General features: G+C 35.2%; 1 protein-coding gene across 2 annotated transcripts in view; it reads right to left on the bottom strand.

Annotated features, from left to right (window-relative positions):
* The window catches only part of MFN1 (mitofusin 1), a 36,777-nt gene that overhangs the window by 9,773 nt on the left and 1,158 nt on the right, over window positions 1–25,846 (bottom strand). The window contains exons 2-14 of one of the 2 annotated variants that reach the window (XM_079766243.1): window positions 25,687–25,805; window positions 22,858–22,993; window positions 20,412–20,574; window positions 17,740–17,864; window positions 15,773–15,881; window positions 14,307–14,414; window positions 11,170–11,323; window positions 10,990–11,057; window positions 4,575–4,696; window positions 2,480–2,606; window positions 2,189–2,293; window positions 1,597–1,699; window positions 1,237–1,466 (exon numbers count right to left, since the gene is read on the bottom strand). In XM_079766243.1, the coding sequence (XP_079622369.1) occupies window positions 1,237–1,466; window positions 1,597–1,699; window positions 2,189–2,293; window positions 2,480–2,606; window positions 4,575–4,696; window positions 10,990–11,057; window positions 11,170–11,323; window positions 14,307–14,414; window positions 15,773–15,881; window positions 17,740–17,864; window positions 20,412–20,574; window positions 22,858–22,993; window positions 25,687–25,798 (1,662 nt within the window). In that variant the 5' untranslated portion in view covers window positions 25,799–25,805. The remainder of the gene's footprint in view (window positions 1–1,236; window positions 1,467–1,596; window positions 1,700–2,188; window positions 2,294–2,479; window positions 2,607–4,574; window positions 4,697–10,989; window positions 11,058–11,169; window positions 11,324–14,306; window positions 14,415–15,772; window positions 15,882–17,739; window positions 17,865–20,411; window positions 20,575–22,857; window positions 22,994–25,686; window positions 25,806–25,846) is intronic. The other variant, XM_079766244.1, reaches the window with a different exon arrangement.

Below are 25,846 nucleotides of genomic sequence, written 5' to 3'. Positions count from 1 at the left end.
ACTCTGTTGCAGGGTTTGATTCCAGTTGGGGTATATATAGGAGGCAGCCAATTGATGTCTCTCTCTCTCACATCAATGCTTCTATCTCTCTGTTTCCCCGCCCCCACTGTCTCTAAAAATCAATGGAAAAATATCCTCGGTGAGGATTAACAAAAAATGAAAAATTAATAAAAATAATCACAAGAGCCCTGGCCAAGTGGCTCAGCTGGTTGGAGCATTGTCCTATACACCAAAAGATTGAGGGTTTGATCCCTGGTCTGGGTGCTTATAGGATACAACCAATCACATTGATGTTCTCTCTCTCCCCACCCTCACCACCTTTCTCTCTCTAAAATAAATATACCTCAGGTGAGGATTAAGAAAATAAATGAAAATACATTATAAGAAAGTTCAAAGATAAGCCACAGATTAGAAGAGCATATTTAGAAACTATATCTGATAAAGGACCTGTATCTAGAATAAAGAACTCCTACAAGTCAATTAGAAGCCAATAACCTAATTAAAAATTTGGCAAGTGATTTGAATAGACATTTTATAAAGCAAGATACATGAATGGCTAAAAGCACATGAAAAAAAAAGCACATGAAAAAAGGTTCAAAATCAATATAATCAAAACTACAATGAGATACCACTTCACATACTCTAGGAATAAAAAACAGATAATAACAAGTCTGGATGAGAATGTTAAGAAAAAGAACCTTAACATGTTGTTGATGGGAATGTAAAATGCAGCCACTTTGGAAAACATTTTGGCAGTTCTTCACAAAGTTAAACATATTTGCCTTCGGTATAGCAATTTCACTACTAGGTATATACTCAAGAGAAGTAAAAACAGATGTCTACATATAAGAGAACAAGAGTCCCTGGCCAGTGGGATTAGAGCATCGGCCTGCTCACTGAAGGGTCGAGGGTTTGATTCCCAGTCAAGGACAAGTATCTGGTTGCAGGTTTGATCCCTGGTCTGGGTTGGGGCAAGTATGGGAGGCAACCAATCGATCTCTCTCTTTCTCCCCCCATCCTTCCCTAACTCCTTTCCACTCTCTCTAAAAATCAATGGAATAAATATCCTCAGGTGAGGATTAACTAAAATAAAAAACTCCACAAAAACAAAACACAAAATAAAAGGAGAATCTCAACTGGTAGAATCAAAGCCATATACCTGTGTAGCAGTACAGCAATAAACACCTGATAAAAAGACTACTCCAAACAATAAAAACAAAGCAAAAAAATCTGTACCTGAAAGACAGGCTCGGATAATCCTAGAAGCACCCTCTGTGCATTCGTAGGACCCAAGAAACGATGGACAAGGGAAGACCAGCCCAAGGAAAAACGAAATACAATATCCTCTTGAAAGTCTGAACATAACATGTGGCAATTTAGGTCATAGCTGAGATCAAATTTCTTGCAAGGAACCAGTGTATGTAGTTTATTCTGTACATCAGAAGGAAGTAACGGTTTCAAATTTTCTAGAAAGAACAAAAGTAGGACATTTATTTTAAAAAACAACAGTAAATAATGTTTTACATTTTGTAAAATATCTAAAGGAAAATAAATCCTTTACCAACAAAATAAAGAACTTGTAGACATAAGTATTACCAATAATTTCTTGCTGGGATTGAAGCATTGAAGCGTTGACTTCACTGGTGCACCGATCAGCCAAATTTCTTCCCATCCCATCTTCTATGTGCTTATTTAACTCCTGTTAAAAACAGTTAATGTTCACATTATTTTTTCTTTAGAATATAAGCAGTTATATAAAAACATTAGAAATTTAGTAAGCACTAAAATGATCTTATTCTAAGACAGGGGTCCTCAAAATTTTTAAACAGGGGGCCAGTTCACTGTCCCTCAGACCGTTGGAGGGCTGGACTATAGTTTAAAAAAAACTATGAACAAATTCCTATGAACACTGCACATATCTTATTTTGAAGTAAAAAAACAAAACGGCAAAAACACCCGCATGTGGCCCACGGGCCTTAGTTTGAGGACGCCTGTTCTAAGAGGCTAACTTTTCTGTATACTTTATATACAAGGTAGTTTACATTTATTACAAGAGTTCACAGGAGATGTTAACAAGTTAATTGAGTATTGACTGCCATAAAGACACCAATATAGACAAACCACTACATAAGAGTATAGAATATAGTGAGGGAACTATATGTATAGCTTTAACTACAATTTAACTTACACTTTTATATACTTTCAATACACTTGGAGTAGGATGAAACTCAGAACAAAATTCATCAACCAAAACAGAAAGTCGACAAATTTCATCTGTCATTGCACATGAAACCTGAAAATATGGGGGGAAAAAATCAGAGTAAAAAAATTAAACAAGATCATCAACCATTCAAAAAACCAAACTGAAAAAAACAACAACACAACACAAAATATTCCTTTAAGGCAACAGGGATAACATTTTTAGCATTATCAAAAATATTTCCATTCCCAGTTTAGTCATAAAATTACTGTTACCCACCTTGTTTGCCACCTCCTCTGTGACCTCCCTGATTTTCTTCTTAACATCCAGTGTCAACAGGTTCATCTGATTTCGGATAAAGTCCAGTCTATCAATGTGGTCTTCCCTCTCTTCCATCGAATAAACCCTATTACGGTATGAAGAGTAATTAATAATCAGGGAATATTAAAGTCTCAAAGCAATTAAGCAAGGGCACTCAGTTATGTAATGAATCATCTGTTAGCATGATAAAAGAAAAAAAATCTCATATTCCAACATTGAAAAGGATTCAAACTATATTTCACTTATAAAATATTTTATAGATGATTGGATATAAATTACTTTGTTTCTCTGCCTATGTGTCACCTGAGTCCCACCAAAGGATTAGTAAGAATTCTACATCTCCAAACATTTCATATACATGAACAGAACTTAATACTGACTTTATATAACAAATAAGGCCATCTAATGGCATCCTGTAAGCCAAATGCAGCAGCTGCTAGTTTCTGTTAAAGTTTTCTTGGAATATAGTTATGCTCATTCATGTACAGTAGGTCCTCGGGTTACATCGGAGATCCATTCCTACAGTATGAGGTAACGCGATTTTCGCTATAAGTCGGAACCCACATAAGCACCTACGTCACTCACATGGAGCACATACACAGCAGTAATGAAGCGAAACAGTAAAAAAAATTTAAAAGATAACAATTCCTGACCTTTACCTGTGGTAAATAAATAATAAAAAACATAAAGCACATATGTACATACGTCGAATGACAGAACTTTTTTTTTTTTTTAATAAATGGCGACATAACCATGAAACGACGTACTTCGAGTCTGAAGTAACCCGAGGACTGTCTGTACCTATTACCTAAATGCCTGCTTTAGCTCTACAACTGCAGAATTGAGTAGTTGCAAGAGATGGTATGGCCTAGAAAGCCTAGAATATTTTCTCTCTGGCCTTTATAGAAAATTTGTCAACCTGTAGATGATGTAGGGAAAAAAAGACCCGAGATCCTTTTAAGATCATCTTTAACAAGTTTCTAAGACATTATGATTATACAAACCATCCTCAAATCACATATTTTTTGTGCCATGTTTAGTTCAATGTCCTATATTTTAAAAAAATTAGTAAGGTCAATCCAGCTGATTGACTTACTTTGGCAACTACAATAAAGCTACTGAGCTGAAAGGGACATAAATGGCAATACAATCTCATTATACCGAAAAGTGCACAGAGCCTGAGATCAGATACTGGGGTCTCACCCTTTTGTTTTATATTTTGGAAATTCTCTAATTTTTTAGATAATACATTCCTGCAAACGTGTTAAAATTACGCAATAGATTTAGACATGAGAGTTGTTCCTAGCAACATCAAATACATTTAAAATTCCCAATTATATGTCATCTTTAATGCTTTATATCTTTCTTTTGATTGGCTTAAACTCACTAAAGGTTCAATTGAGACTTACCATCAGTATATTTGTCACATCTAATAACATCCTGATCATTGTTTCAAGTGTATCAAGGTTGTGACAACTACCTTTTTCTTTTATTTCTGCCATTTTCATGCATTCATTTTCATTTTTATAAAGTAATAAATGGAATAAAATCGTGCAGTACAGTGTGACATAGAGAGTAGTGCTTAACAAACTGAGTTTCTGGCTGGCAGATAATATTACCTTGTTTGTTTGCCAGCTGATAAAAAACAACCATTGGCACAAAAAAGTGATTTCAAGGAATCAATGTATGAATATATGAAAGATGGATCACGGGTTGAATATAAAAAAGAGGGTCACCTGCTTTGCACATTTTAAAAAACTTAGCTTGAAGAAATGCTTCTTCCATTGCTTTACAGATATTTTAAAGCCACTAAACATTTTAAAACCACAAGCCCTACACAATGCTGAGATCCAGGGAATGCAAATGATGTGTACAACAAATAAACAGAATATTTACATTTAATATTCATTTAAAAACATGCAAGTAGACACCAGCTAAACTCACAAGGTTGATTTTAGTAGGAAATTTATAATGTAACAATTTCAAATCCTAGTTTAAGGAATTCATCTTGATACAAAAACACACGTTTATTTTGCAATAAATGCATTCATACCTTTTCTCTGCTGCTGCCACGTTTATTGAATCCATTATGTCTTGCACAGTATCTAATATCTGTTTAGCTCTGATAGTGTGCTGTTCAAACTTTGTTTTCACTGCTGACTGCGAGATACACTCCTGCGAGGGGCCCAAGCCATAACACATTACTGTAATTCCATCCCAACATTTTTAGGAATTGAAACACAAAAACTTGCTGTTTATAACTTTAACCAAAACAGAAATTAGGATAGAAAATAAATACATGATAAACACAACTTAAAATTACAAAGGTTAAAAAAAATTACAAAGATGCAAAAGTAAAAAGTGTTTTCAAACAGCAAGTTCAAATCTTTGTGTTAACTTTACACAGTAATGTGCAATGGTTTTTACTATATTATTTTTCAAAATAAATAAATAACGGTCAAAATAAAAATTTTCAGTGTTAAAAAAGATTTTCTTTTATAATTACTAATTTTATTTGTATTGCCTTTAATCTACTTCTAGATTTTTCTCATACTTGCAATAGATGTCCTAATAAAGTTATTGAGTTATAAATTAGAATTCTACTGCATTAAAAAAATTTAGTTGAATGGTATGATTCACATAAGGTCATTATAAAGGACTTCTGCAGATGAAAACTTGCACAACTTGAAAAATACTCTTTAACAATAATCTAAGTAATATTTTAACCTTCCTATTGTCATTGGTCTACAGTGTGTGCATATAAGTCTCAATGATGCCCTATCTCAGTGGTCGGCAAACTCATTAGTCAACAGGGCGGCAAACGGTTTGCCGACCACTGCCCTATCTCATTTGTTTTACCTTCAAGCTAAATACAGCTCACAACCTGTTAATAGTTGTACAAATCAGAGTTTCATTACTAGTGTTTATTTAAATAGGAGAAAATATATCAGAATGTATAACGTATAGTAATGGATGTTTATTTTGTGAAGTTTTAGTTTCAATTTTAATATATGTGCATACTACTTATTATTTAAAATATTTATAGTGATTCATCATCGAATGCTTGCAAAATCATTAAATTAAAATCAGCCTTTCAGGTTTACTTCACAGAACATAACACTTGAAAACAACTTCAAGTATTTACAGAAGAATACTATCTGGACTTTGAACAATCAAGAGATGTCCATCTGCCCTGACTGGATGGCTCGGTTGGAGCATTGTCCCATACACCAAAAGATGGTGGGTTCGATTCCAGGTCGGGGCACATAATTAGATTGTGAGTTTGATCCCCAGTCACGGCATGTACAGGAAGCAACCAATTGATGTTTCTCTCTCTCTTTCCCTTCCTCTCTAAGATCAATCAATATATCCTTAGGTAAGTATTAAAAAAAAAAAAAGACATCATCTGGGTCACAACATTAATAACAATAGATGTTTTGGAGGAGGCCATGTTTATTTTCTATGATGAATTTTAAAAAATTAGGCATATACCCCAACTCCAATATTTCTTTGAATTCATCTTTTTGAACCTCTTTGTATATGTATAACCAGTACAAAATTGTGGTCATTACTTCCTAAAGTTATTACTATCCTTCGTTAAAATAAATAGCTTTCAGGATTTAGCCCTGGTCGGTGTGGCTCAGTTGGTTGGGTGTTGTCCCATGCACCAAAAGGTTGCTAGTTTAATTCCTGGTTAGGGCACATGCCCGAGTTGTGGGCTCGATCCCCAGTATGGGGTGTGCAGGAGGCTCTAAATATCAATTTAAAAAAAAAGCTTTCAGGATTTAAAGGGTAACCACCTAAAACTCTAGAGTTCTATATACAGGCTGGGGCAAAAGTAGGTATGTAGTTGTGAGTACAAAAAACACAGAGTTTATTCTTGTATTATTATTTGTTAATTATTATATTATTTTCCATACAAACAACTGTACACCTACTTTTGCCTCACCCTGGATATTAACTTGAAATCAGTATGTTACATATTCATTTATGTACTATTTATAACCTATGCTTAGCCTTCAGGTCTCTAAAATGTTTCTGTTTACTTCATTAAGGTAGAAAAGACGTAAAATCTCTTTTGCTACTTTAGTTGCCCTCTTCAGTATTTTTTGAGGTATAGAACACAAAACAAAAATCATTTCTTTAGCTGTAAGCCCACAAGGGTAATTAATTTAGCTAACAGTTCATACAGTTTTAACTCAGAGATGTTACTCTCTTCCACTGCATACCCTCACTTTTGCTGGTGGTTAAGCTCACTTATACATCACTCCATATCACTAATCCAGAGGATATTGGTGGTAGAAAGTTCCAGCATTCCTGTTCAGTACATGCCAAAGCAAAAACCACCAAGAACTATACAATATTAAACACTTAAACAACCAAAACTTATGTTTTACTTTAAATAACTGTCTCATAAATTGCCAAATTATCCTCCACAAAAACGATAATAAAAGCATTAAAATATTTTTAAAAGGAAAAATGGTTAAAAGAAACTATGTTCCTCGATGAAGCAGATCTAGATATCAGCAATGAAGATTTCAATTTGTAGTTAACAGCACAGTATTAGAGCTAGACTAGACAGGAAAGAAAAGATCTCCAAAAGTTATTAGGCAATATAAAAATTACTTCTTGATTAAAAAATATACAATGATGAATAAGTTTAAAGGAAAACACAGAAAATCTTCTTGTAATAAAAAGTATCGCACAATGGTATTTCCACTGATCAGAAAAATATCAAGAGTCAACCTGCAAAAGAAATACTCCATTTTACTGATTTTGCAGAACTCATAATAGACTAATATGTTTTTGAATTTCATGAGATATATATTTATCAGGAACTCTAATTTTTCAAAGTTTAAATTACTACATCAAACCAACTTAAATTCCATCGTGACAAGGTATCATTAAACTGTTTTACAACTTATTAAAGATTTAGAACCAAAACAATAAGCATATCTCAAGATAGTTTTCTGATTTTCGAAAAACATATAAAGAAGCCTGCTGGTAAGTAATCATACACAGCTACACAAGTAAATATTAATATTTATGTGTAATTAAAACATAAAACAAACTTGTCAAGACCTCCTTGATAACAGACCCCAAACACTCAATAACATATAGTCCTATTTACCACTCTCAACTTATTATCTTGAAATATTTTTAAATGACAAGAAAGTGTAAGAATGAACATCAATATAATATACCTTTTAAGTAAATGTACAAACTATTAACATTCAACTTCATTTTTTTAGGCTTCCTTCTCTGCCTCTTCATACAGATATATAGTTATGCCTCTATATAGAGATATACATATACTTACGTGTGTGTGTATTCCTGCTATAAACACACAAGACACACATATTCCTGAATAATTTGACAGTTCACTGCAGCCACCACCTTACTACTAAATATATGAACATGTGTCTCCTACAGATCCATGAAAACAATTATTGTACTCAGAACATTTATCACTGGGACAATACTACTAACCTAACACAGAGTCCATTTTCAAATTTTACCAGTTATCCCAGGAATGTTCTTTACAACAAATTCACTGACATTTTACAAAATAGTTATTTTATATATTTTTTCCACCATACAACCAAAATTATTAAAAAGTTAATGGCCAAATAACTGAGCAAAGATATTTAGATTTCTCAAAGGCTTAGAATATACAACTGTCCAAATACAGGTTGTAAACAGCAAGAAAGCCCTAGCTGGTTTGGTTCAGTGGATAAAGTGTTGGCCTGCGGACTGAAGGGTCCTAGGTTAGATTCCGGTCAAGGGCACATGCCCAGGTTGTGGGCTCGATCCTCAGTAGGGAGCATGCAGGAGGCATCCATCAATGATTCTCTCTCATCATTGATGTTTCTATCTCTCTCTCCCTCTCCCTTCCTCTCTGAAATCAATAATATATATATTTTTAAAAGAAAACATATTATATTAGAATTAATGTTTATTTTCTTGATTTAATTTCCAAGCTTTGTTTAACTTGGTATTCTATGTTTGTTCATTAATATTCAGCTCCTTTGAACCAAATTAATCTCAAAGAAGTCCATGACAAAGATCGGACTTTGATAAAAATGATGAATTTGGCAGTTTTCCTTCTCACAGAAATCATAAAACTACAAAAGGAAGGGAAATTTTAAAAATGAAGACAAAATGTATATAGAGGCCATAGTCTGTGATCATAATGCAAAGAAACCAATAAATTAATAAACAAAAGTTGGATAAAAAGAATAAAAAATCTGAATTTTAACTCCTGTATTAAATAGGATATTCCAAAAACTATTAATTACAAATAAATAATGAAGAATAAACTGGATACTGAAACCCATGGAATATGTCCAAAGTTACACTCACAGAGAAATTCATAGCCCTGAATTCTTTCTTAAAGAACAAAAAGCAGAGCGCACTTTCCCCAACTGGAGCTGAAACACCAAAGACATCTCTGGGAGCAGAACAGCGGAGGAGACCAGCGCAGGCTGGTTCAGACTGTTGTGGAGCTGCCTAGCAGAAGAGGGTCCTGGCCTCAGGGACCCGCCCTAGGCAGCCTCACAGCTGCTCTGTAGCACTACTGAGCTGTTCCACAGCAGTGCTGTTTTCACAACCCTGCTGCATTACCATTGAGCTGTTGGCACTAAATAAGGTTTCCTTCTTCAAAAGAAGAACAAAAAGCAAAAACAATGCCACTTAAAATGCTTTGGACACCCAAACAAAATTTTTGGCCCATCTTGTTATTTCTGTAGATAAATTCAAACAATTTCTCCCTGATTCTCATCTTAGATCTATAATAGTTTCAACTAAACAAAAGTTTCAAATTCTAAATCCTGACATTTTCCACAAGTTTATTTAAAAGCTCTTGTTCATAAGCAGTTTTTTCTGTTTACAATTTTTAGATTTCCAAACAAAAAAAAAGTAAAGTGCCAATTTCCTCCTACAAATATTAAAAAGAATAGTTCCCAAGTCTGCCTGATTATTGCAATCAGCTGGAAAGCTTTGAATACATACAGATTCCTAGGTCCATCCTAGCTCCACTGGATCAGTCCCTGGAATAGGTCAGGAATCTGCAGATCTCTAAAGCACCTCATGTTATTCTCAAGATCAGCCATGTTTGGGAACCAATACTCTCTAGTACATCTGTTATTCTTCTCATCTCCACCTCTTCAAGGAGCTATTTTGGGAGAGCAAAACTGTACCAGAAACCAGTATAAAAGAGGTATAAATGTAAATTATTTGGTAGAAGAAATCAATGACAAACAGGGAAGGGAAAGGGATGAAAGAAGGAAAAAGTTAATAAATAAGGAAAGACAATGGAAACAGAACAATAGATCCTCTCCCCAATATTTTCCCTATTGGATAAAAGAGTGAGATTAAATCTTTTATGAAAGCAAAGGGAAAGAAAATAGACAGCAATGGTCTTTCAATAACTGAGACTTCATGTATCCTATAGCCTAGTTTGAGAGAATACGTGCTGATATCCCAGGGGTCTCTGAACTATTAGAGATCTTACCAAGAAAGCTGGTATTGGGTATCTTTCTTTAACACTTTTTCTTCATCTACCCAATCATCTTTCTCCCTCTCACCAAATTAAAAACAGGGGAGAGTGAGCAAATATTTAATTCTGCCTAGTACATTCAACATTCATGTCCTTACCATTAAGGCAGTTACAGCTCATAAGGAAGAATAATTACAGCAGATCATTCATGGGTGAGAATATGCAATTTAGGCAAAGCTAGATTAAATAGGGCTAAATAAGAGTACAGATGTCTTTTAACATCTATAGGACTATTCAGCCAAATGCAGGATAAGTTTTAATGTCTCTGAATAAAACATCTACACCAAGACATAAAGAAGTATTCTCCCTCCTCAATGTTGCATACACACCAGCCAGCTATCTTAGAGCTTCAGTGATTCCTAACAGATTTCTAAAGTACAGATCTTAATTATTTTTGTATTCATTCATGTGTTCAGGGCATTTGGCATAAAATGTGGAGAATTAACAGGTGATAAGACAGTTTAGAAATTTAACACACTTTCATCACATGGCATCAACTATGTTCTATCTCTATAAATACAGAGGTACAAAAGAAATAAAGATGATCTTCACCTTGCTCTATTATCCATTCCAACAGCAACTGCATTTGTTTAGTCTTAACCCAAATTAGAAACTAAGTTCAATATAAAGAACTTCCCTCAATTCACAACAAAAGAAATATTAGAAAGCAGCTTCTCATTTAAATGTAAATACATAAGAATGTAAAAGAAATTAGAATCTTTAATTCTCAATTCTTACGAATCATCCATTTTGCAGGGACTTGAATTCTTCAAACTTTCCTTGTTTCACTTGCTGTGTAACTCTACTAAATAACAGTAAAATTATCAACAAAGATAAATAGTGAAAATATAATCACTCTCCATTCAATGATAGGGTTTTATATTAGCCAATACATTCACAAAATTCCTACCTCAAAGATTCGTTCAAAATTCTGAAACTCCTGTAATCTTGCCTGAAATCCTTCAGCAAGTGCCCCACCTGTAACAGTTAGGTGAAGATTTTAAAACCATATAGTAAGGTAGGATTTCTGGCATGCCATTTTTATAACGGATACTTGTATTTCAAAAGTAAGTCTATAATGAGTACATACCACCTTCTGGCATCCCCTGTGCTTTGTGCATTCTAGCACTAAGAACTTCCTTTGCAGAAACAAAGAAAATACGATTCCTTGCTTCTGAAGGATCCACAACTTTGAGTTCTTCCACCAAAAAATGTAGGCATCTTTCTGTGTGCTGTCTGCGTACCTAGAGCAAAACAAGGTATTAAAGAATTCTAATAACGAAACAAATATAATTGCAATGGATAGCTATAGACTTAAACTCCATTTATAGTGATATCATAGTTATAGTTCCCATATACTTAACAAATCCTAATTATACTTGTAATAATTAAAGTTTGATACTTGCTGACAGGAAATTTCTGTCTCTTAACTTAAAGTAATGATTCTTCCATAGAAAGTTTAATTTAAAATTCTGATGGACCATTCAATACTACATAGTCATTATAAAATATACTGTAGACCAGTGGTCGGCAAACCGCGGCTCGTGAGCCACATGCGGCTCTTTGGCCCCTTGAATGTGGCTCTTCCACAAAATACCACATGCGGGCGCGCACGTACAGTGAGATTGAAATTTCGTGGCCCATGCGCAGAGGTCAGTTTTCGGCCTGGGAGAGTCTATTTTGAAGAAGTGGTTCTAACGCTGAGCCACACTCAAGGGGCCAAAGAGCCGCATATGGCTCGCGAGCTGTGGTCTGCCGACCACTGCTGTAGACCAATATTAGTACTTAATGGAATAGTAAGACATTCCTAATTCTGTATTGAAGATATACATGATTATACAACAACAACAAAATGAAGTGTATACATATATATATTTATGTAAATTAATGTGACATGCAGGCCAACACCTACAAAAATGAGTGGCATTTTTACTTCTTCCTTATGCTTTTATTTTCCACAATGATGCTAGTAATATCTTTGAAACCAGGAAATAAGAGGCACAATAAATTTGCTACAATGAATCTATTTTTATTTTGAAGTCAGAACATATACAATATATTCCTCTTCTTAAAAACACTGGTAATCAAAATTGGGGAGAATGTATTAGCTAGGAATTAGAGTGCAATGTTAGGTTTAAGATTAGCAACTGGGTATTAAAGTTAGGACTAAGGGTTAGAATTAGGGCTTGGTACTAGCCTTTAGCATTATGGCTATGATTTTTAAAAATCTCTATTTTAATACTTAATAAGACTAAACTCATAGAAACCCACACTTGAAACCTATATGTTCATGTTGACCAATGTCAACCCAATAAATTTAAGTAAAAAAATAAATAAATAAACCACTCAATAAATAAAAAAAAAGGCAAAAAATTTAAGCTATATAAGAATAGAGAAAAACCACCTTTGGATGATACTTCCTAATTCTCTGATGATTAAATGAGACCCCAATTTGAAAGTGTGATATTATAAAACAAGAGTTAATGCCCTGGCCAGTTTGGCTCAGTGGTTGAGCATCGGCCCATGGGATGAAGGGTTGAAGATTCGATTTCGGTCAAGGGCACATACCTTCGTTGTGGGCTTGATCACCACGTGCAGGAGGCAACCAATTGATGTGTCTCTCTCACATCGATGTTTCTCTGTCTCTACCCCTCCCTTCCACTCTCTCAGATAACCAATGGAAAAAATATCCTTGGGTAAAGATTAACAACAACAAAAAATTTAATACCAGGATATAAAACTTCATATTAAGCAAAATTCTAATTTGGTGTGTGGGAAGAACAATGAAAGCAAATAATCTAACATGTGAACTGTAATGGAATAGTGTAAATTTTAATTTTTTATGCATTTTATATATCTTTTATGATAAACATATACCACTATTAATTAAAATCAGAAATGGTGTCAAGCAAATTAAATAAAGATTATTTACAGACCAAATGCCAGATAGTCTATTCTTTTTATTTTTATGTTTTTAATCCTCACCAAGTACATGTTTATTGATTTTGAGAGAGAGAAGAAGGGAGGAAGAGAGGGAGGGAGGGTAGAAGGGAGGGAGGGGGGAGTAGAAAAGAGAGAAATATCAATTTGTTGTTTTACTTATTTATGCATTCATTGTTTGATTCTTGTATATGCCCTGACTGGGACTCGAACCCACAATCTAGGTATGTGCCCTGACAGGGAACTGAACCTACAACCTTTCAGTGTACAAGACAACACTCCAACCAACTGAGCCATACTGGTCACTTCTTTTTAAAAAGAAGTTTCTAAAATCAGTAACATGACTAAAATACCAAGTGTTGATGGGGATATAAATCACCTGAAACCCTCAGTTACCTGGTGGGAGCATAAACTGGTATAAGCACTTTAGAAAACTCTTGGGCTATGTTTGCCAGTAGCACATTTACCCAGTTATGACAAAAATGTCTTCAGACATAGCCAAATATTCCCGGGGGTCAAAACTGCCCAACCCCTCACATTGATAACCACTGATATACACCCAAAAGAAATATAAACCTATGTGTTACAAAAAGACATATATATAAAAGAATATGCACAGTACCATTATCCACAGTAACTAAATACAGGTAATTTACCCATATGCCTATCACTAACAGAATGAATAAATCAAGTGTAGTTAATCACAGGATGAAATATTATACAGCAGTGAGAATGCTCCTTAACTATGCACAACATTGTGACTGCATATCACACACAATGTTGAACAAAAGAAACCTAACACATAAAAGTAGATATGATATGACTATTACATAAATTTGAACACCTGGAAAAATTAATCTAGGGTGTTAAAAGTCCGAGGTAATTATCCTTTGGAGGAAGAACAGAGGGTGAAAGGGAGGGAATACTGGAATGCTGGGAATGTTCTGTTTCTTGATCTGGATCCTGGCAAAGTTGTGCTAAATTTGTAAAATTTAACTGAGCTGGAATATGATTTGTACACTTTTCTATTATGTTATATAACTCAATAAAAAATTAAAAGAAAAAAAGTTTCAAGATCTAAAATGATTACATAGTACTTTTATAACACAATTTTCCTTCCAAGTAGCTTAATAACATCTGTTACAAACACTGACTTCAGATTTCCTATAACTATATTCTTTTAAGTGAGACAATAGCTGCTTATGATGTGCTCTACTATAGGTATACAGTTCCCTCCCATAACAATGTACATAAGTATATTTCAAGTATTAAGGGGGAAAAACTTACATCTTCCATATATTCTGGCTCTGATGCAGAGGCGTCCCAACGATTATTCAGAATGAAAATGTTAGGCTTGGAAAGTCGCTCATTTACCTTGTGAAAAAACTGTTTTTCCTAAAAAACATCAAATGGCCAACAGTATGTTCACTTTTAAAAACTATTTTTATTTATAATTTAGACTTTCTTTTAATCTAAAATTTGGAACCATTTAGACAACAGTGATTAACAGCCATTGATAAAGAACTCCAAAGCACATCCTTTTCAAAGATGAGGAAACTAAAACATAAGAAAGGGAAAAGTAAAGATTTTCCTGATCCTGCCATTAATCTTTTGAAATTCAATTAAACAAATACATAAAAGGTATTGCTTGATATGACAGTCCAAATTTTCAAAAAGCTACAGCAAATCTTTTTTAAGATTAAGACCCGTTTACAACACATCATAATAAGCAACAGAGAAAGGTATGTGCCAAAAATATTATAAATAAATGCTGGTACTATTCAAAGGAAGGAGACACCCTGTCTAGTTGAAATTATGAAAAGCTCTATAAAGAAGGAAGAGGTGATAAAGATGGGCTTGAAAGTACTGGTAACGGGGCTTTTTGAAATGAAGTTGGAAGGGGGGAAGAATATGGGCAAAGAACAGTATAAACAAAGGCATCAAAGTCAGGATGCATATCAAAGTTTGTTTATCCAACACCCCAATAATGGAATTATTCTAACAGATTTTAAAGATTTATCTATTTTTTATACCATCAGGTTATAAACGACTGTCAGTGTTGTCACAACAGCCTGGTCTATGTGACACAGATTAGGCTACTGGCCACTCAAACACTAATAACACTGTGATAAAACAAAGATCTTGCTGGCTATACCTAGGTTATAATAGTGTTTGGGCATTTATATGCTTTTGATGAATAACAACTTTTAAAAATCGTAGTATACTTTTAGATACAGTATTAGATTATCTAAAAATCTGGCAAGTTTATTTGGGATTAATTTGGCTCTAGAAATTTGGAATAAATAATCTTCTAAGTTTGACAGTAGTTTAGTATATCTACACAAGTTAAGCTAGGAAAGAGTTGACAAACCTCAAAATAGAAAATCCTTGCCCACGAGACAGGTGTGTGTGTGTGTGTGTGTGTGTGTGTGTGTGTGTGTTGGTATTATACTTGATTCAAGAGACTTAAGTCAGTATCCTAACAATGCTGGTGCCCATTCCTTCTGAAACTGGCAAATAACCACAGTGAAGGTCAACAACGCACAAAGATTCAGTAGAAGCTAGTGCCATCAAACCCTGGGAACACTCAAGACCAGACTAAGCCCTTTCAGTCCCCTGGAGACACAAACCCCTTCATTCACCCTTGATTTCGAAGTTCCTTCTAATCCAAGATTTGGATTTCCCTCACTTTTCAGAATTAAAACAGACACTATTTCATTTCCTTCCACTAACTGTATATGATTAAATCCTACCGTGTTCATTAATGTTGATTCAGAGTTGGCAACCAAAACGAAGACATCAGCATCTAAGCAAAACTTATCAATCCAGCTATCCAGCTCTGTAGTGACATCTGTACCTGGACTAATGGAAATAAAAAATTATATAACATCTCTTAAAGACAATTTTTTAAAACTTTTATAATTAGTTTAAAGTCTAAAGGACAAAATTTCTATCAGTCATCAGTATAAAACCCAGGAGATTTACATTACTTTCTCACCTACAAGAAAGTACTTGTGGCAAGATGAGAGCCTGTGCTTTAAATAATTCTCCATATTTATTCTGCTGACAAGGAACTTCCAGAGCCTATCCAATTGAGAACAAATGCTTAAAAAAATAAAAGAAAGAAAGAAAGAAAGAAAAAGCCACCCAGCCAGGGCAATAGTTTAATCTCTTCAATGTTTAGCTTTGGAAGGCTAAAAAATAAGTACTAAAAACAAACAAGGCTAATGTGTAATAAAAAATGAAGGTGCTGCCCTAACCAGTTTGGCTCAGTGGATAGAGCATCAACCTGCGGACCAAAGGGTCCAGAGTTCGATTCCAGTCAAGGGCACATGCCCAAGTTGAGGACTCAATCCCCAGAAAGGAGTATGCAGGAGGCAGCTGATCAATGATTCTCTCTCATCATTGATGTTTCACTCTCTCTCTCTCCCTCTCCCTCCCTCTCTGAAGTCAATAAAAATACGTTCAAAAAAACAAAATGAAGGTGCTTGTCCGGCTGGTATAGCTCAGTGGTTGAACATCGACTTATGAACTAGGAGGTCATAGTTAGATTCCAGGTCAGGGCACATGCCCAGTTTGTAGGCTTGATCTCTGGCAGGGGGCATACAGGAGGCAGACAATCAATGATTCTCTCTCATCATTAATGTTTCTATTTTTTCCTCTCACTTCCTCTCTGAAATCAATAAAAATATTTTAAAAAGAAAAGAAGGAATTAAAAAATAAGGTTATAGCAGCTACATTCAGTACAGCTCAGAAAAGACTAGGTGCTTATAAGCATAAATAATGAAAAATAAAACACCCTCTACTAGATGTAAATATAGTGTACAATCTATACTGTAAAATTTATAGTGCAGCTATCTATCAAGTTGGCTTGATGTGTCCTGAAACAAGTTGGTGAGTTGACAGGTAAGTGTCATGGATACATTCTGACCAGGAAATAAAAGCAAAATTAATTAGCTAATATTACTCTATTTAAACCAAATATTTTTATTTTACAAGCATCTTCTCTCTCATCTGAGCTATTTCTATTAATTGAAAAACTTTTCCAATTAAAAGGAATGCCTGTCCTCAAAAAACAAAATGGGTTCCACAGAACACTGAAATTTTAACTGAAGAAAACAAAAGAACACATAATAAATAATTTAAGTACCTTTTTTGGTAAATGACATTGTTAACAGACATGAATTATCATTTATTAAGCACTAGTGTAGTAAGGTGATTTAAAAACATACGTAAATGCAAATTAATGAGAAGAGTTGGAAAAAAATTCCAAAAGTACTTGATTAATTCTTGACCAATGAAAAGCTACATGAATTGTCCAGCAAAGTTATTTTGGGAAACTTGGTCTCAAGAATAAATTCATTACTAGTTTTAAAAATTAACCATTTATAATTCTCTGCCTAGGTACCTAGAATTAGACAATCTCTAAGGTCCAGCCATTTACACAAACTATGAAGTCCATCTAGAGAAACAAAGAAATAAGACAAAAGTAACTATCCTTGAAATTTCTTATAATAGAAATAGACTGATAAATTGGCACTTTTATGATATGATTAAGATACAAAAACAAACACCTTATTTGTTCTTTAACAGTCTAGAAAATAAGAACAAAGCAGCAATTGAACATTTTAAATTTTTATGTACTACATGCTAAAGTAAGCAGCATTATTTTATAAATACACCTTTACAAAAAGAAAATGCAATTCACATGTAATTTTACCTGTCTACTAAAACCAGGTCATCTCTCAAGAGGGCACATTTTGCCTTTGGCCAAAACACATGCACAAGAGAGCCAGCTTTTAAGTCTTTGTCCATATGCAGGGCATGGGCCAGCTGATTAACTGTCTGAAGTGGGAGGAAAAACAAAACAAAACACTTACTTGTAATAAATTGTAATAAAAAGTAAGAGTAGTATAATTTGGCATAACATTTACTTTTGTAAATATGCATAAAAATCAGAACTTAAAATAATTTGAAATAAAACCATTTGAGAATCTTGAAAAACCCAAGTTTTAGAATTACCAAATAGAAGGGAAAAAAAAGTGATACCCTTAAAACGGTTTATTCATACCATTCTGCAAAAATAATCAGGGCTGTAAACATTTTAATTGCCCCCCAAAATGGAACTTGGTAGTGGAATCCTATTCAGTCCCAGAAATTGATGTTACATGTAGGAAAAGAAATTATAACAAGGGGGAAAAAGCAAATCAGGAAATAGCACATGACATAAAGCCATTCTGCTTTAAAAATACAGAGAAACACAAATTTAACTCTATACCAAGGGGTTTCCATTGGTTTTGGGAAGTGAGTTTTGTTTGGAGTTTTTCTTTTTGTTTATTTATGTACTTTCTGACTCTTCTAAAATGCATGTATTTCTATGTATTGCATAGAAATAACAAGGAATAGAAGAAATATCATTGAGGAAGGGCATCAGCACATATACTTCTATGGTTCATTTGTGATCTATATCAAATTGTAAAAAGGAACATCTATTTTCAAATGGGCACAATAGTCCTGATCAGGGATGAAGTGAATTTCCATCGTAACACTATTAGGTAGGTTGTGTTTTTTTGTTGTTTTCATAAACTTTTTGATAGAATTATAAACTTGTACTAAAATCTTGATGTCTCACTTATAAAGTTAAAATAAATGCATCTATTTATACAACTATGGTGAGGTTTGAGTTATCACAAGTACTTTGAACAGTTCCTGGTACATAGTAAGTGTACAATACAGTACTAGCTATTACTGTTGCATTTCTTTTACTAAGTTAACTATTCAAACATGAGCACAAGACTCAGAGTTTACCTATACCTTAAAGCAGGCCACTACCTGAGGTAAACAAATTTAAATTTTGAAGTAAGGGAGGGGAGTAAAAGAACACGAAGGAAGAGGACTGGAAGTAGAGAGCACAGATCAGGAAAAAGAAATGATTACTTTAAAATATCACAGCATACCTGACTTGAGGATCTAAAGCCACAGGCAGTTTGAATTCTAATTTGCTAAAAATCTTGATTTCGCCCTAACCAGTTTGGCTCAGTGGATAGAGCGTTGGCCTTCGGACTGAAAGGTCCCAGGTTCGATCCCGGTCAAGGGCACGTACCTTGGTTGCAGGCACATCCCCAGTGGGAGGTGTGCAGGAGGCAGCTGATCGATGTTTCTCTCTCATCGATATTTCTAGCTCTCTATCCATCTCCCTTCCTCTCTGTAAAATATCAATAAAATATATTTAAAAAAAAAATCTTGATTTCACAATAAGTGATTCCTTCACTTGTATGGGTTAAAAGTTTAAAGAAGTAGTTTCATAAACTTTACCTCATTCCTTATAACTACTCTGAAGGGTATTACACAGACTGAGTTATCTGATAAACATCAAACAACAAACACCAAATCCATGAATTCACCTACAATTTACCAAAAACTAAAATGATATGGATCTTCAAACATTGAACTTCTGCATTTGTGCGACAGAAATTGAGACTTAGCCCAACTGGAATGGGAGAGTGGTTGAGTGTCGACCTATAAACCAGGAGGTCATGGTTCAATTCCCGGTCAGGGCACATGCCTCGGTTGCAGGCTCGATATCTAGTGTGGGGCATGCAGGAGGCAGCTGATCAATGATTCTCTCTCTCTGTTTCTATCACTCTGCCCCTCTCCCTTCCTCTGTGAAATCAATAAAAATATATTAAAAAAAAAAAAAGACAAGAAAAAGTGACTGAAGTGAGAAACAATGCCTTTAACCAATAGCTCTCATTCCAGTCAACTCTTATATCCAATTTTTTTATTTTATAGTTTTTAGCTGAAGGAATCTAGTGGTACTGAATCCATTAAGAAATTTATGAAAGAAAATTTTCTTTAAAAAGACTTCAACTTTTCATTGGGACATTATTTTAAAAACTTAGTAAGCTTTTTTTAAAAAAGAAAACAAAAACAAACAAACCCTTACCTGAGGACATACTTAGAGAAAGAAAGGGAGAGGGAATGGGAGAAAGACAGAAAAATCAACAATTGATTGCCTTCTGTAGGTCCATATATGCCCCAAGGGATCGAACCCATAACCCAGGTATGTGGTCTAACTGGAAATTGAACCGGCAACCTTTGAGTGCACAGGAGGCCACTCAACCAACTAAGCCACTTGGGTCAGGCAAAAACTTAGTAAGCTTTTATCTTTTATTAACCTACATTTAAGTTAAGGATAGGATTTCTTATCCCAGTAATTTAACTCTGAAACAAAAGAATTTTAAAGAATTTAAAATATTACTGATGGTTTAAAAGCCATGAACAGACATTAACGCTTCTTCCATCCCCAGCAAGGCAGACATCTTTTAATTCCCTTTTAAAGAACTAGGGCATGGTTTAAGATACATTATGTTGCTAAGTCAAATGTAATACCTTCACACTCTTTTTTTCATCTGATCCTTCTGTCATAAGATAGGCTCTATCTCCATCGGTTCCTTCAACACTCAGTAAGCAATTGGTTGTATGGCCAATCCCACTGGGGAGGACTTTATCCCACAACATTGCATTGATAACAGAGCTCTTCCCACTGCTTGTCCTGAAGAATGAATATGCAAAATCATGAAAAACAAAACATAACAGTAAAAACTTTGTTCTTTCACTGGGTCTAAGACTGACTTTTCTAGAATTCAAATTTTGTTAAAATTTTATCAGATGACATTTTTCATGAAAGAGTTGATAACTTATACAAATATTAGCAATGTACATTTCAGAAAGATACAGTAGAGGAAAACAAATCCTGCCTTTCCCATAAAGCTATCCTTGCCTTCTACTTCTTGCTTCTTGGGGTAATTTGAAATCATAGCCCCAAATTCTATGACACTACCCAGCCCAAAATGTGGTCTAATGTCCCATGTCCTTAAATCCACAACTAACACCTATTTCTCCTTCTCAAGTAGGACAAGTAAGGCATCACCCTCTAGGACAGTGGTCGCCAACTGGTGGTCCGTGAGGTCCGAAAGGTTGGCGACCGCTGCTCTAGAAGGCCCTTTGCTTCCCACTCTTACTCCACCTTAACCTGGGGTAAGGCCTCTTTAATAGACCTACCTCATCCTTAACTCTCAAAGGCCTTGAGAATATATGATTAAATGGGAGAAGCAGACAATAAAAACGTAAAACAAAAATAACAGAGCGCTGTAACACTGTTTTAAAGGACATAAACAGGGTGATTTAGTAGAGAATAACCAAGAAGGAATATTTAACAGTGAATAGGAAAGGTTTCTAAGGTAGTAACATTGAGGATGAGATCTGAAGAGAGAGAAGGAGCCAGACATACAGTACAACACAAAGAGAATTCTATGAATAGGAAATTGCAAGTTTCCTATTCATCTAAAGCCCTAAGATGAGAAATAGCTTAGAAGGCATATGAGGTGTAGTGAGTACATAAATGGCTCTATTGGTACATAGCACATATTTGATCACCAAGTATGAGCTAGTCATTTGTCTTTGCATCCCTGGTGCCCAACAGAGTGCATGGTACTTAGGTAGTTAACAAATGATCCTTGAATGAATGCAGAAGCTGCGGCAGAGATCCCTTTATCACTCCAACGGGTTACATTAAGTACTGGCACTTCCACCCTAGCCGGTTTGGCTCAGTGGATAGTGTTGGCCTGTGGACCAAAGTGTCCCGGGTTCGATTCCATTCAAGGGCACGTACCATGGGTTGCAGGCTCCTCCCCAGCCCGTGCCCTGGTTGGAGCTCATGCAGGAGGCAACCAGTCAATGTTTCTCTCTGTCTTTCCCTCTTCTGCTCTCCCTAAAAATCAATGGGAAAATATCCTCAAGTGAGGATTAACAACAACAAAAAAAGCTTAATTAATTCTCTGCATAATACCTTGTATTAAAATTATTCTTAAACAAAAAACAACAAAAGAAAAAAAATCTGGCACTTCCTACTCTCTGGGAATCATGGGGCTGAGAATCCTTTCAGAAGACATACCTGACAATCAACAGAAGCTTAACCCTTTGTACTCGCTTGCTTTTTTCTCGATTCCTTTATTCTAATGCTAACCGTGTCGAGTCACACTCGACATCCAAGTGCAAAAGGTTATTAAAAGAGTAAGTCACAATTATGTATATTATTATCTGCATTTCTATTCTTTTTTAAAAATGTTTTTATTGAATTTAGAGGAGGGGAGAGGAAGAGGTAGAAACTTCAATGAGAGAGAAACATCAACATAGATTGGCTGCCTCCTGCACACCCCCTGCTGGGGATTGAACCGGAAACCGAGGCATGTGCCCTGACCAGAAATCCAACCAGCGACCTCTTGATGTATGGTTTGATGCTCAACCACTGAGCCATAGCAGGTGCGCTGTATTTCTATTCCTATAACTGGTCAATTCTTAGATATGAGCATCCTTAAAAAAATAAAAATATGGCCGAAACCGGTTTGGCTCAGTGGATAGAGCGTCGGCCTGTGGACTGAAACGTCCCAGGTTCGATTCCGGTCAAGGGCATGTACCTTGGTTGCGGGCACATCCCCGGTGGGGGGTGTGCAGGAGGCAGCTGATCGATGTTTCTCCCTCGTTAATGTTTCTAGCTCTCTATCCCTATCCCTTCCTCTCTGTAAAAATTCAATAAAATGTTTAAAAAATAAATTAAATAAATAAATAAATAAAAATATGATTGACCTCCATAGCTTCATTTTATATCAGGAACTAAAATAAACAAATTATCTTACATGCTAACATATTTACCATAACACAGACAGAAACTGTTGTGGGAGAAATATCACTTGCTGGAACATCAGAAATAAAGCTGAGGCTATGAGAAAAAAAGGTGGTTTCTGGAAACTACCCTTGAGAAGAAATAAAGGATTACCTGCCAAAAAAGGCCACTTTCATGTGTCTCCGAGACAGCACCTCACCAATGATGGAAAGCTTGTTTTTATACCCCCGTATTTCTACTAGATCATCCTCAGTAGCTATTCGATCAAGTTCTGAATTCCTGTATGTTGCTGCAAAATTGCAAAGGTATTAGAAAAAGTGACACAAAGGAATATTAAGAATTATATAATGTAATACCTAAGATATGTATGTATTTTGGCTCTGTTCTATATTAACATGCTATTTGAAAAGTAAAAATGCCCATATCTGAATATTTGGTAAAAGATGAATGCCTTCTTGCAATGGTTCATAAGAATCCTGCCCAAAAGAATGTCAAAATTATTAAGACATACAGGGGCCTAATCAAAAGGGTACATTTGTTATTCATCTGGGTCTCAAAAATACCAAACAGCCAACTAAGACAAAAATGAATATCTGAACAGAGAAAGTAGAATATGCACCTATCATTATCCCATCCTGACTGAATCTTCAAATCTTGAGCTGAGAAGAGGGATACACATGTTAAGAGTAAAATTTGAATGGATACCCCCCAAGAAACAAAGACATGGTTCAAGATCTCCAAGCTAGGTAAGACTTGGCTACCTTATCACTTCTTATCTGCTACCCACAGGGATGACCAAAACAACTCATTTCACATGAAAGAGAACTGCAGATTGAATCCCACCCCAGCCCCAACCTCCCCTTCCCCAAGGATAAGCCTGGGTTTGAAAAATAGAAAAGCCCTTCAGTTTTGTTTTTATTTAGAATTATAAATGTTTACAGTTATATTTTTATATCTCAATTTTGCAGGCAAAAACATGGAGATTCATTTGGCTAACTGGAGACAAACTGTTAAGGGGTAGAAATAGAATACTGGGGACTAGCTAAGAAATAAAAGAAATATTAATCATGCTCTGTTAACCCTGATTGTTTTGCTTTGATTAAAGAAAGCACATTTTAACCTGACTGGGAGTTGTATGCCTCTGGGACCTGTGAGTCAACCTTGGAATGTGGTCCATCCTCACTCAAGAACTGCTTAATATCAAGGAAAGATTACAATCTTGTCAAAACAATGGAGTCCCACTCCAGCCCCCTCTCTGCACCCCCCAGCCCACCTTGCTTACTTCCCCATGCCTATATTCCTGCTTTCCCATGTAATCTTTGTCCTACCCAATATAAGCAGCTGTCTTATGGGGGCTGCAGAGCAGATTTTTGTGGATGACCTGTTGTTCTCCCATACCGCCAGCATAAACGCTCATATGTAATTCAATCTTGTCTCTACTTAATTGGCTCAAGTAGTGACAGGCAGCCCGGACCCACTGGTTCTCTGGTTACAAAACAATGATATAGCTTACCCAGTACTCATCTATTCAACTTAAGCCTTTCATATCTCATCACACTTTTCAAGTGCAATAATAAAATACGTGGGGTCTGGTAAATAAAGTTAAGTAAATGAATAAGTACAATTACATTCACCTTTGTTTTTCATTTTATTCTTGTTCTTCTATATTCTTCCTGATTTGCTTTGTCTATTTTCATAACATTTTTTCCCCTGAGATTCTAAAACCAGTAAAATCGAATTCAGATTTTAAAGCTGCTATTCACTAGCTCCAGGCATGACACTCAATTTATAACTAGCTCGTAACACAAAATATATTTAATTTTATCTTCACTTCCTATCAACTGTTTTAGAATAAGATACAATTCAAAGTCACTGTTCCAGTTCAAATTTTTCCCAAACCGTAAATATAAATGTTCTACACCAGTACTTTTTTTCTCACTCCAACAAAACTGGACTTGTGTTAAGGCTTGGTGATAGAGACACAATAATAAGGCATGATCCCTACCCCCAAGGAGCTCAAAATCTGGTGAGGGAGGGTAAGGAGGGAAAAGTAAAGTTTGATTCTACTAATCTATTGAATGTGTCCCAATTGTCACTGGAGAGGTTTCTGGAATCCCTCCCTTTTCATTGTACCCTTGAAGGTCGTGTAATCTTACGAACCGGAAAAGTTTTCAACAGTTATCTCCAAGGCAAGTATTCCCTAGCAAGCCACTCCTATCCACCTTTGTTTGAACAGTTATATTCATTTTAGGAAGACTTTTTTGGTCCTTTCCCACAGCATCCCAGCCTCATTTGAGAGACTAAAATAGGCCTGAGATCTTGGCTTAACTACTGAGTTGGGGAGAAGATAAGTATAATGGCTAACTGTGGGTTGCCTAATTTTTAGTCTGGGCATTTACTAGCTTTGTGGAAAGAGGAAGAAAGAGACAAACACTGATGTGAGAGAAAACCATTGATAGGCTGCCTCTTGTATGTGCCCTGACTAGGGATTGAACCCAAAATCTAGGCATGTGCCCTGACGGGGAATCGACCCCACAACCTGCTGGTGTAGAGGAGGACACTCTAACCAACTGATCACGTCTTGGGCTTTTTTATCTGTAAAATGAGTGTGATTAAAATTGTGTCTCAATGTTGATATGAGGATTAAATAAGCTATTAGTGTTACTGATTTGAGTTAATAATTATAGTTAAAATTTAATTTATTTTATATAATAAATATAAAATGAGTTAAGTTTTTAATTTGTTAATATAATAAAGTGCTAGGATAGTACCTCACATACAAGCACTTATTTCTTAGTTGTTAATAATTCCATTTTATCTTCCTCCTCTGGAGGGCAAAAATGGGTTTTATTTGTTACGGTATCTCTCATGGCATATACCACAATGCCCCTATATTTGTGTTCAGTAACTAAGCCTGAAAGAATAGTGCACCCTCTGTATATTTTCAACAGCCTTTATTTGAAAAACTTATGAGAAACTAACCTTCAATAAAATGTGAACCTTGAGTAACAAATTCCAGTAACTGGTCAAAAATTGCAGTGATTGCCTTCTTAGCCAGCACAAAGCGTTTCAGGGGAGAAGCGGTTTCTGCCATTCTGCTACTGGGAGGGAGAAAATAAAAAAAGTTAGGAGGGCACAAATT

Source organism: Cnephaeus nilssonii (genome assembly GCF_951640355.1).
Source record: "Cnephaeus nilssonii genome assembly, chromosome: 3".
Classification (NCBI taxonomy): domain Eukaryota; kingdom Metazoa; phylum Chordata; class Mammalia; order Chiroptera; family Vespertilionidae; genus Cnephaeus; species Cnephaeus nilssonii.
Note: the sequence above shows the minus strand (reverse complement) of the source record. Positions and strands in the feature narration are given on the sequence as shown.